The sequence below is a fragment of the Sylvia atricapilla genome, chromosome 3 (genome assembly GCF_009819655.1).
Source record: "Sylvia atricapilla isolate bSylAtr1 chromosome 3, bSylAtr1.pri, whole genome shotgun sequence".
Lineage (NCBI taxonomy): Eukaryota > Metazoa > Chordata > Aves > Passeriformes > Sylviidae > Sylvia > Sylvia atricapilla.
The window spans coordinates 33,944,549-33,957,438 of NC_089142.1; the positions used below are offsets into that span (position 1 = coordinate 33,944,549).

At 36.2% G+C, this 12,890-nt stretch overlaps 1 protein-coding gene across 3 annotated transcripts in view; it reads right to left on the reverse strand.

Annotated features, from left to right (window-relative positions):
* The window catches only part of UBE3D (ubiquitin protein ligase E3D), an 80,097-nt gene that overhangs the window by 30,464 nt on the left and 36,743 nt on the right, over nt 1–12,890 (reverse strand). For all 3 annotated transcript variants that reach the window (XM_066315080.1, XM_066315079.1, XM_066315078.1), the window contains exon 9: nt 3,198–3,336. In XM_066315080.1, coding sequence (XP_066171177.1) covers nt 3,198–3,336 — 139 coding nt within the window. The remainder of the gene's footprint in view (nt 1–3,197; nt 3,337–12,890) is intronic.

Genomic DNA, 12,890 nt, shown 5'->3' on the forward strand with positions numbered 1-12,890 from the left:
AACTCAGCAGAGCTATGTAGCACAGTCTGCTGCTGTTCTTCTCTTCCAGGCCCCTCTAGCAACATAAATCACACTGAAAGATCTTTACGGGGTCAAAACAGAATTGAAAAGTGATTTCAAATATTGTTACTAAGCAGTAGCACACCAATGGAAAATAAAATGTAATTTATGTCTCAGCACTGATACAGAGTCTGCTAAGCTAGTCCCAGAGAGTACCTCTAAAGCATAAGGCAGAACAGAGTTTATTACAGATTATTAGCAACTAAGCAGATTTCCTTTGTATACTTTTTACAGCCTAAACATCACCCAATGCAGATGCATACCAACTAACATTTTGGCTTGTCAACACTGCAGTACTGTAATATAATTGAAAGAGAGGGTAAATCCATTCTCAAAAAACATGGGTGTCAGTGAGATCATTTTTGGCTACCTAATAAAAAAATTGAATTTTTAAAAGCCATCCTGACAGGGTATTAGGAGTTAAACTGTAACTTTTAGATCATTACACTAGAGCTGCCTGTTAGATACATTTCCAAATACTGTATGAAAACATAAAGAAAAGCACCAGTAGAAAGCAGTGGTCCATTTAACTCCTCACCACACATCCAACAGTGGAAACACACAGATATGAAAGGAGAAAACTCTGGCACTTTCTGGGGTCATTTTTTTGCTTCTAATTCCTCCAGCATTCAGTTGCAAGAGCCTGGCAACCCTGTTGAACAAGACTGCCACTGTTCCACTGTGTAGATAACAGGGAACTCTGCAATTATTTCCAGTTCAAATACAAGTTTGATTGTAATATAGAATTAAAATGTTTTAATTTTTTCTAGATAACTGCCAGATTAAGGTCTACCACAAAATAAAGCATAACTAGTTCTGTCATTTTGCCATTACTCCATTAAGATGCATGAAATATCAGTTTTCAATTAATGTCCTTTTATTACTCACTTTTTGGCTCACAATCTTCACTATTTTGGATGCAGCATGATCTTATGCCCAGGCAACAGCACAATTTAGTGTCACTATTCAGGCTCTCTTCAGATCTTGCCAACTTTTCCCAAGAAAAATACAGAAAAACTAGGATCTGTAATTCTAGTAGTCACTTAACATGAAGAAGCAAGCCAGTAAAGAAAAACAAACTATAAGGCTGGCAGACATTATAAAGCATCAGGGAAAAGCTTGGGCAAACTTTGTTTCTGCATCATGGATTCACTCACTGAGATCCAAACAAGGTTTATAAGGATAAAAAATAAATAAAACAATATTTTACTGGACAGTGTTTGCCCTCTAGGACAAACACTTGGTGATATTGACTGTCTGCCAAGGAGAGTGACAGTTGGAGTCACAGAATTTTATCAAAAAAGCCATTTTCCTTTCCTCCCACTTGGCAAAATAGAACATTATCTTAGCAGAGCAGGTTTCTGAAGCTGGGCTTTTCAAAAACTGCAGAGTGTGTTGCTGTGAAAGACAGGACATTGTCACACTGCCAACTTTGGCACGCAGGCAGGAAAACCACGATCTGTGCAGGCCAGTACTCAGTAAATGAGCTTAGCTCATTACTGTTTGCTTTCATCTGTTCCACAGAGGTTGAAAGGCCATGGTCAGAGGGTCTCCAGGGGATGCATGGAGATGTCCCACCCCATGGCTGACATAATCCTATGCTTCCAGGACCTGCACCATGTGCCTCTAGAGCAATGCTTTCTTTACAGAGACAGCTTCACAAAGCTACAATTAGCCAGGAGCAATCAAGAACAATCATGCAAAGTCAGCCAAGGCAAAAAGGAAAAGTCTGATGTTTTGTGTACTCTGAGGTAAAAACACCGCTTGACAGACATCTGTCATTTCCTACCTCTATCCCATACACAAATCGAAGGGAATCCTGAATACACAATGTGGGACTGAGCATGCACAGAAACAATACAGGACATACAGCCTTGGCATACAGGAAGAGACTCCTATTTAACCTGTCATGGGTAAAGCAGGGAAGACTTTAACACAGATTACTGGTAACGCAAGAGACAAAGAAAACATCCTCTTGGATTAGACAACCAAAAGTTTCCCTCTTAATAGGAAACACAGACCACTCAACAGCATGGATCACTACTGCCACCCAATCCTTGAAATTCATAATTATTGCAATCTATCAGGATCCAGGAGATTCTTCAATTTTACGGCCTCTGAATATACAACCCAGTAACAATTCTGACCTTGGGTATTAAAACAACATTGAAATGATCAGTGGCTGCTGCTGTATCCAAGTGATCACCACATACAGATTCCATTTCCAAGCATACAAGATGCAAAGCAAGAAACAGTGCAGTTACCTATTTCCTAAAACAGGAGTTTTCAGCAGCTGTGCATCAGTGTAAGTCTATTAAAGCCAATTACTTGATTTTGCTTAACAACCTTTTTTTTTTTTTTTTTTTTCCCCCTTCAAAATCTACAGAAAGCCTATTTTTCAGTAAACATAACTCAGGAACACTAATTAGATGTGCCTCAAGTACAAACAGGAAATATGGACAAATAGAAGCTACCTGATTTCATGTTAGAAACTGTTAAGGACACTCAATCCCATTAAGATGATGATTCTTTTATAGCTGCCAGAACAAACACAGACTCAGTACACTTCCTGCTCAACAGCTGGTTACTTTAGATTTGCATCAATACTCAACTGACAGACTATGTAACTACAGGGGAAGACAGAAGCATCAAAAAAAGCCTGAGTTGTTTTGTCACGACACCATGAATTCAGCTGTCTCTATTGCATTTTTAAAAATCATACTCTCCAACCACATTACAAAAGAAATAAAGATCACAATTTAACATGCCTGTAACAATGTTTCCTTTAGAAAATTTCTATGAGTGCTGAGAACTTCCAAAGTAACATACAGAAGAATGTTTTTACAACTGGAAATTTTTATTTTTTTGCTGAGGATTTTTTTTAAGTCTATAAGATTTTTTATAATGATTCTAGCTACTGCAGCTTAAGTTTGATGAAATTTCTTTAAATTTCATCACTTTAAACTGTAATGAACTGTAAAAATCCAGTGGCATTTTCCACCTTGGTCTACATCTTAATAATAATGGAGAGTCACATAATTGCAGAACACAAACCCTCTGAAAGGGTCTATAGCCCCCAGAGATCTCTCTTATTCCAAAAGTAACACCTTTACATTGAAACAGAAGCTGCTCCTTACCTGAAAAGAGTTCATGCATCGAAGTGAAGGCGGCAGAGATGTGGTACTCAAACCCAGTATCAACAATAGTTCCAAACATGTTTCTGATGGAAACTTTAAAGGATGAACTCCCATATCATTTTCCCATGCATCAGCAAGCCTATAGAGTAAAAAAAAAAAAAAAAAAAAACTTTTTCATTTTCTTAAAATATATTTAAAGCATAAGTTTCAATTAAGAACTAAAACATATCATATCACTGTGATAAAAAATTCCCTTCATGTTTTCCCAGTAGAAGCCACAGATCAGTGTGTTTTACCAGAAAAACATAGGGTATTTAGATAAAGTGCCTTAATCGTACCCCCAATACCTTTCAAAAAGACACATAATGTGAAAGGAAAACAGCATATTTTAGAAAAAAATCACTCATGTTTCTAATTTAAAGTTTTGTTACTTCTGAACAAAGTTCATCTCTCACTGGTAATTTCCCATCATGTCATGATTTTACGCATAGAGTATTCTTTGCAGTACATAATGCCTACACTTTTTTGTTTGTTTGTTTCTAGAAAGATTCCAATTCCATTCAATTCTGAAAAGACAGGAAATCAGGCATGATTCTCAAAACTGATGTTCATGATGCTCACTGGGAGTTTATTAACAGTCTATACCAAGCAAAACTCAATCCCAGTTCACTTTATACAGATTTTTTCTTTGAATGTATTAAAAGAGTTAAGATTTCTAGAGTAACTCATAAGAACAACATTCCAGAAGCATATTCCTATAAACTGTTCCCACTATCACATGCTGAAGAACAAGATTAGTTCAACAAGATCTACTCAAAACACAAGATCATTCGGCTTGCTATAGTTCAGGCTTATTTCTTCTATAATACACAAACTGACAGACTGATCAGTGATCCAGTTACTTTAATAACTTTGTCTAGGAAATATCCAATACTTCTGGGTAAGATGAATGCCATTTATTCTCAGCATACCTGAGTGCATCACTTTGGAAGACAATGCTTGCTACATGCCCTATCCAAGACTTCAAAATTTCAATAAACACTCTTAATATCAGCCTTCACCTTTGAATCCCTCCAGCTCTTCTGAATGAAGCACTGCCTGTGAACATACCAGCTTATTTTAAAGTACTTTCTAGAAATACCTGCATTTCTTTTAGACACTTGGGACCCTAGCATTCAGCCAGGTGAAAACTGAACAAATACTCTCTTCACAGTATCTGTGTCATCCTGGATGGTTCTCATTCTCTCAGCTCTCCCAAACCCAATGATTCTCTGTGAAGTCTTGCTTTATATAGGCTTGCATATATACTTTTTGTACACAGCCCCTTCTTAGTTCTTCTAGATGTCCTACTTAGCAGAATTTACACATCTTTCTTCAAGGAGTGGGTGTACTTCCACTTTCTTACTTCCATTTGTCTGAAATTGGCCACTTGAATTTCAACTCTTTGCTTTTGTCTTTTCTAATATTTTTTTTCTCCTTGCTAATTTTTCTATGCATATATAAGAATCCATCTCTGCTTTAATACACAAAAGCAAGACCTATAATGCACAGAATATCAGAGGGGCTTTCATCTCCCTAAAAAAAGAAGTGTTTTCTCTCTGGCGATTTTTTGGTCTTTGTTTTGGATTTTTTTGGTTTTTTTTTTTGGGTTTTTTGGGGTTTGATGTTGTTGTTGTTGTTTATTGTCCCCACAATAAAAGACAAAGAAAATCTTACCACGTCTAGATTTCCAAATACATAATTTTTTTTCTCAAACCTCACCAGAATGAGTTATCTTGACATAAGAAGGTCTAAGCTTTAGATGGTAAGGGGGAAGACACACCTTGGCTCTTCTAATGGCAGTGTATCACATAAGGTTTCTAACATGTCTGAGACCATATTAAAAACCTCCTACAGCCTTTATAATACATAGTATCTCACTGGACACTTACACTGTGCCACATGAATCTAGAAAAGCTGTTAAAGAGTACGACAAAAAACCCCAACTGGCCACTGGGACAGGAAGGTGAGATGTTTAGAAGAGACTCTGGAATATTTTCCTTATTGGAAGGTACAAACATCCAGTTAAGTCACAAGTACTCTGTGTTGAACGGAAACAGGACTCTTTTATGAGACTACAGACTACACAAGTGGCCAAGCCCAGAAAAGGCAGTCCTGACTTGTTCAAAGTTAGGCTCTGAGCAACATGGTCTAGTGGAAGATGTCTCTCCCCACAGCAGAGGGATTGGAACTAGATGGTCCTTAAGGTCCCCTCCAACCCAAACCATTCTATGATTCTATAAATGTTCTAAGAGGAACACTTAAAGCTAGATCACTAAGTAATCAGTAACCAAGGAGTCTTGTTGATCCAGAATGGAGTTTTACATTTCCATATCACTTGGTAACTTCATTTCCCCATGTAATTAGATACTTACTTTATATGTTCCTTACTCATTCTTTTCTGTACATTTTCTACAGTCTGGTGACGCAGGAAAATTTAGGTGAAGCTAGTAAAATAGGCCTCTCTTTTTCAGAAATCAGCAAGTCTAAACAAAGCACTGTGCAGGCACCTTCAGACTCATCTAGAGAGTTTGGAGACTGGAGGTGGTATGCTAAGCTTCTGGGTCTTGGGAAGGTGTTTCCACAGATCAACACCCTTTCTTCAAAGAAACTTTTCAGAACTCCAAGCAATATTCAAAACATCACAACTCACATCAGTACCCTGATTCTATTCTTGTGTTTTGATAGAAGGATTTTTGGGAGATTCCTCCTCATTTTAAAGTCCAACTACTACAGCCCTGACACTGAACTGGAGATTTTTCTTTTGTGGCTGTTGGTTTATCTGAGGGAAAGAAGTTTTGCATAAAGACATTTGGTGAATTATATTGCAATTCTTGTTTATTAATTGCTTAGTTATTAGTACTTCTTGAAATTATTCCAGTGTATTCCATTATCACACACAAAACACGTATATCCCAGCATTTACTGCTCCAGGAACACATATTAGGAATTACTCCTTGTGATTTGCCCTTTCACAGAATTTCACACAAATGGTTGTGGGAAGTCACTGCTTTATTAGATCATTTCTCTTTGTTCTTCTTTATCCCTGCTGCTTTTAGAAGCATTTTTCCATAATTTTTATTGCAGAGGAAAGAGAAAAGCATCTCTGCATAAACCAAAAACAAAACAAACCACAAAGAATCCACTGTTTTTCACCTTAGTTTCATGGTCTTTCTATATAAGGGGAGTTGTCTCACTTCCAGTACAGTACTTTTTGCTTTCTGTTTACTGGAAGAGGTAGATTGGCTTATAATGCTCCTCAGGAGAGTGAGCATCCACAGAGGACAACTCAGCTGACCAGCTCCCAGCACAGTTCCCAGACACAGCACCCACTTGCCAAACTGGCTGAAAGGAATAAAGGGGAGATAAGACATAAGCCTGAGGAAAGTGAGGTTGACAACAATGCTGTTCTTCCTTCAGCAAATATTCAACTTTTGTACACCACAAAGAATTCTTGAGATTCTGGACTTCACAGTCTGACACAAAAAAATATACTGATCCTTAGTATCAAACAACTAAACAAATTCCCTAAGTCATTGTGGGGTGTAAGACTGCATATACTTTGGACCAATTTTGTGACAAGTAAAATCTCACTACTACCTACCAGCCTTGCCAGTATTTGAGGGAAATATGAGTCAGCTTTAGAAACCAGGCTTTAAAAGAGTAAGACGTAATAAAACATACTCAGGAAAATGGCTCAAAATCACACCATGCTCTGAGGCAAGAAAATGACATGCCAGAGTGATTTTTTTCACATGATGTTAAATCCACCTCTGTAAACCACCATCGTAATCCAGTTTTGTCTGTCAGTGATCTCACCAACAGGAAAACACAAATAATTCTAAGCATTTTGTCTGTCAGTCCATTCTTTCCATTCTCTCTCTCTTTTCTTTATTCCACTCTTCCCCAGAACTTGTATTAATCCTTTTAGCTTATTTCAAACAAATTTTCTTAAGAAAGATCTCAAATAAATTAGGTTTGGGGAAGTTTTGTGTTTTCCTAGTTTTCAGGGAAGTACTGAGAAGAAATGCACATTAGTTACTCCACAGAGAAAAGCTGCTAATGGAACACAGCAACATATATACCAGCTAATCAAGTGGTGTTTACCTGGGAGAATATGAGCATGAATTTAATAATATGGTATTTCTATGCAGTAAAATCAACTATTATAAGCCAAGTAAATATGTTCTTCAGAGCCCGCCATACTCCCTAATGAGTCAAACAAACTGAGATACTCAGTGCTTTTAGTTAAGTGCACTCTTTGTTGTGGGTTCAGGACAACTGGAAATAAAAAACCTTAAATTTTGAGGCAGGAAGAAGGATTGGTGATAATGGAATTGATCCCCAGTAAGAAAAACAGTCAGAGGTTTTCCCAGTGTTAAGCAAACTTGAGATGCAGCCTCTGCAGATCAGAGTGAAACCTCAAACTGAGAACTCCTTCTGTTGAATCTAAGAGATATCTATTAGTCTCACCCATGTAAACACAATGAACATACATAAGATTGAGAGATACAATTAGAACCCTCACATAACTTTCATTCAGAGAAGGACAGAACCACATATGATGACTGCTAATAAAACTTTAATATATTTCTGGCACACAATCCAGAACTGAACTGAAGTAGTACAGAAAGTGAAGAAGTAAAACTTTAAATGAGGGGGTGATACTCAGCTATATGCTGATGCAAAACAACTATTGCTATGTGCTAAACTGTCAGAACAGAGTATTCCAAACAAGTAAGAAATAACGATGACAAACTGAGACTACCTTCTCGCTTGTCCTTTTCAATGCTTTCTCTAAGGAACTGGCCATTTGAAGGAGAAATTGAAAACATGATATGATTGTCACATTCCCATAACCAGTTACAGAAATACAGCTAGGAAAGTAAAATTTGTCGTATGTATAAAATGTTCTACTCAGATGAGATTAAAGATAAGACAGTAACTTTTCTAGCAGAAATAACTGATCACAATGTCTTTGGATAATGTTTTACATTTGAATCACCATGCATCAGGAAATAGTATTTGCCCATTGTCCACTATGGAATTGATCCCAATGAACTGTCCATATAAGTTAGAATAACATTTCAAAACTGTGTTCTTAAAAGCACGTTTTAAAACACCTAAATAATGAAATACATTTATTTCATAATTTCTTGATATAAGAACTAGTAAACTAACACAGTCATCCATCAGGTCATTGAACCCACCCACAACATCATAAGTCTTCAGGGAAAACTGAACATGGCACATCAGTGAAGCAAAAGAAAACTTTGTATTTCAAACCCAACAAAAACTCATGAAGATTTTCACAAGATTTTGAAATAGCGGACCAGACTTCTGACTAGATTGCATTTATTTCAAAAGAAGCCTCTTCCATCAGTGCTAAAGACATTTATCAGTAATTACCCTTCATCATGCATGAGATTCAGTTTTAAATGCAACTGAGCTGTCTCAGCAACAGACGAAGTATAAGCGTGCTTTTGAAGAAGAACAGATAAGCCCTTTCTTCCTTTCCAGCACATCCTCATCATCACTTCTGATTTAGCAGGGTATTTCTATAAATACACTAACTGAGGATAGGCTACACAGTTCAAAACTGGAAAACGCGAAAGCTCTTAGTGCTCTGCTCAGTGTTGCTGAGACAATGTACTAACTAGATTTTATCAGTTACGATCTAGGTAAATGCGCTCTGCATTTAGGGCTCCAAATGCTGTGAAACTCTTGAAGGGGATATTAACTGTAGCTTCAGTGCTTTGATGAATCAAGCCTGTGCCAAAGAATCCAATATAAAAGCTGACAGAAGCTCAGCCCTGCATCTGAGAGTTCACTGAATGTTGTTAAAGCTGCCCTTTCCACAAGCTACAGCTCTGAGAAATGACAGATGACTTTACTGAACCAAAGGACAAACCTGCTAAATTAAATAACTGTTTGTAAAAATTATTTAATCTAAAAACAATTCTTAATTATGGTTGATGATGTGTCTATATACCTGATGTACCAGGAGGCTAAGTTATTTATAATTTTAATTATCCTTTCAGTGATCTAAAAATTACATAAAAATCAGTGCCTGCTCATTAACTACTAAACTCTTACCAAAATTTAGATAATATGGACGACTAAGAAGTGTGGTACTTTCACAGTCTACAGTACATTCCTTGCTTTTAGAAAAAAAACTTGCTTTTAGAAAAAAACTTGCTTTTAGAATCACTGCTTCCATCCTGAAACAAACATCTGTAGTCATGTTCTACCATTCATTATTCATCCTCAGCAGCTGGGAGCGACAAGTGAGGGTTTTGAGCAAATTTTCCCTGGGATCTTTCCTAGTTGCAGGGCATCCCAAATCAATAGGTATTAAATCTATCAATAAGAATATAAATCTGTAAATAAGAAACAAAAAATGTACGAACAGAAATTAAATCCACTGGTGCCCCTGCAAGGAAACAAGAAGAGAAGAGCAAGAGAAGAGCAAGACATTTAGGGAAGTAAGAAGGCAGAGAGTATGCCTCTGTATTTTTTGCAATGGACTACAGTGGTCAACAACGAAGCTCCACCTTGAAGTTTTCTTTTTCGGTGTATCACTACAGAGGCAAAATTTCATTTAACTGAATTTCTGTGTTTTCATGGGGTCTTAAATACTATCACTTGCAAAGCATTCTGTATAAAATTACTGATATATAATCCTTACACTAAAGTGAAGCACATATATAGCATATAATACATATACTTTAATGTAGTATATATAATTATATTGATGTTATATATAGCAATCATATTAACATATGATACATATTTGTATAAATTACATTAATAGTTGCATAAAGAAAGATATGCTCATTATTAACAGTTTTCTAGCTTTTTTTCTGAATAATGAATACTTTGATTGGAAAAAATACACAGTTCTGGAGTCTAATCAAAAAGAAGTTAGCTAGAAATCCACTGCAAAAACAATTCACCATGTTTAAAATACCCTATCCTGCAAAATGTAAGTCCTTCTTGAACTTTCAATGTGTCACCATTTGAAAAGGGCAAGTTATTTAATACTAATAAGAAAGTCTTATAATGAAAATTCAAATTTAACCTCACCAGAGTACCAGTTCCATAATATTTTCAGACAGGCTGACATAAGAGGTATCAACTGGTCTTGTAATATTTCAAAGTTCCTTTTAATTAAAATTATGCTATTTGCTTTGATGAATGCTTTTATGATTTAAAATCCATACTCCACATGCAGTTTTCTCATTTCTAGCTCCAATACATAGCATAGATTAAATAACTCATGATAAAAGGCACATTAAAAACCAGTGGAATAATTTTTTTTTTTTGCATTAAACAAATACATATGAATCTCAACGACATTAATTTTATTAATGCATTTGACATTATTTTAAAACTTCTTGACATGCTTTGATCATTGTAAGCTATTTATGGGAAGTCAGAAATAAAGCTGCCTATTTCAAACTGTAAAACAAAACCCAAATTATTTTGCTTTTGCTTCACACCAATCAACATTTTTTGTAGACTCAACCGCCCTATATTTACTTAAATGTAACTACATTGGTTTGGGGATATTTATAAGAAATGCTATTTGCAGAACAAAGCCTCTGAATAGTCCACAGAATTCAATTCTTTTTCTCTTAAAGGGAAAAGAGTAAAATCAGAAAACCAAATAAGTGTGTTAGCATACTGTTCCAAGACAGACAAAGTTGTTTACAAGATTATTCCTCTGAAAAGTATCTCAACATACTGCAACTTTTTGCATAACAATAAATCTTGACATTTTAATCCTGTCCAGGAGTAACTTTGCCTTGGAGTATGTAATTTCAAATTAAATGCCCAACATAGTTCTCCAGACTAAAGATTTTTGGGTGTTCACCAACTGCTTTTCTACATTGCCTTCCCTCCTCCATCTGGCTGCTATGCAATTTCAAAAGCATTAATTTTAAGCTACAAACTCTTATCACCCATAAAATATTTTCATTCCATTGCAAAACAGCACCAACTGTACAGTCTCTGTTGAAGACAAAACAGAATTTCAGCTGCAGGAATCACTGAAATAAAGCTTAAACATCACAGAAGGATTAGCAGGTGTTCATCTATTCTGGAACCTGTAATTTGAAGATTCATAGGATCTAAAATGAATGTATGAAAACCTAAATCAAGCAACAATGTCTAAAGCTTATGTTCAATGGATCACCTAGGTACGTGGGACCACAAACACTTGCAAATGTACTAAATTTAAAATCCCCAGCAATACTCAAACTATATAGAAATAGTCTGTGAGTACAATTAAGACATTACCATCTTTGTTTAATTTCAGCACCAGATAAACAGACATAGGCTCATTAAAGAATGAAGAGTAAAAGTGATTTTAATTTCATGGAAACTGGCCTTGGATATAAAACCCCAAACCTGCCAGGTATGTCCCAGAATATGCTCTACCAGCAAAACCACAGTCCATAAAGCTATAGCAGCAGTAGATCTATCCACAGAGTCAACCCACAGCAACAAATGTCTATGGATAGAAGAATTCTTTCTTCATTCATCTACAAATCAACAGCTTTCTGCAAAAACTAAACCTGTAAAAGCAGAAAACTGCTCCAAATTTTCATCATTTAAAGTGAAGTTTCTTTGGAGCATCTGACTGAAGGATACAAGCTCATGGAGAAAACAGTTCCTGCTGGGCTTGTGATATCAAACATATCTAGACATAACAGGAAGAAAACACGGTAGACAGTGAATTCTGTCACAATATATATTTTTTCAACTACTTTTTAAAAATTCCTATCTAATTTTTGCCTATCTGGGTGCAAGAGTAGAATGCACGTTAATTTAGTTCTCCTACAAAACCAAGAAAAGCACAGGAGTTTAGCTTTTGCTGAGCATTGCCTACAGTCTGCTCTGACTGCTCTTCAACGTACACACTAGGCAGAAATGCTGGTGCAGCTCCAAAGTACAATGCAATTGCTGACTTCTCAGCAGCAAAGCAATGTGGTCCCACTAAAATGAGAGGCAAATTACTCTCATAAAACCTGCATGGCCAATGCTTTAGAATAAGCTTCTTCACCTTCATGGTTGTGTTAAGGCCTTAAGCTTCATTTTTTTTTTTTTTTCATGTCTTACTGCATCCCAGGTGGAAAAAATTAAAGTAACTTTTCTGAAAACAATAAAGATCAGATTCCTGCAGCCAGATCACTGCTGATAAATCACCATAGTGGAGGATGGCAGTAGCAACAGTCGTACTATGACTCTACAATGCAATTTTCTTGAATATGCCTATACAACTCAGAAGGAAGGGATAGCTTTGAATGCTTCTTAAAATACTTTTCTTCACCTTAAGCACCTCTTGATTCCTTCACAGATGCATCTTACTCTAAATTAGAACAGATGGCTCATAACTTCCCTGATGTGTGACAATAACTGTAGACCATTGTGCTTGGGATGGATGTAGAGGACACAGCAGTGTGCTAACCTATGCTAACAACCTGACTGGTGCCATCTTACTTGCAGGGAATATCAAATGTGAACAGTAAAACCATCAAACTAAAAAGCCTCTATTCCCAGCATGTACAAAGTACTTGAGTTCTCAGGTTATATCACTTTTTTTCTTTTTTTTTTTTTTAACCTTTCAACACTTTGGTTGTGTGTATAAGG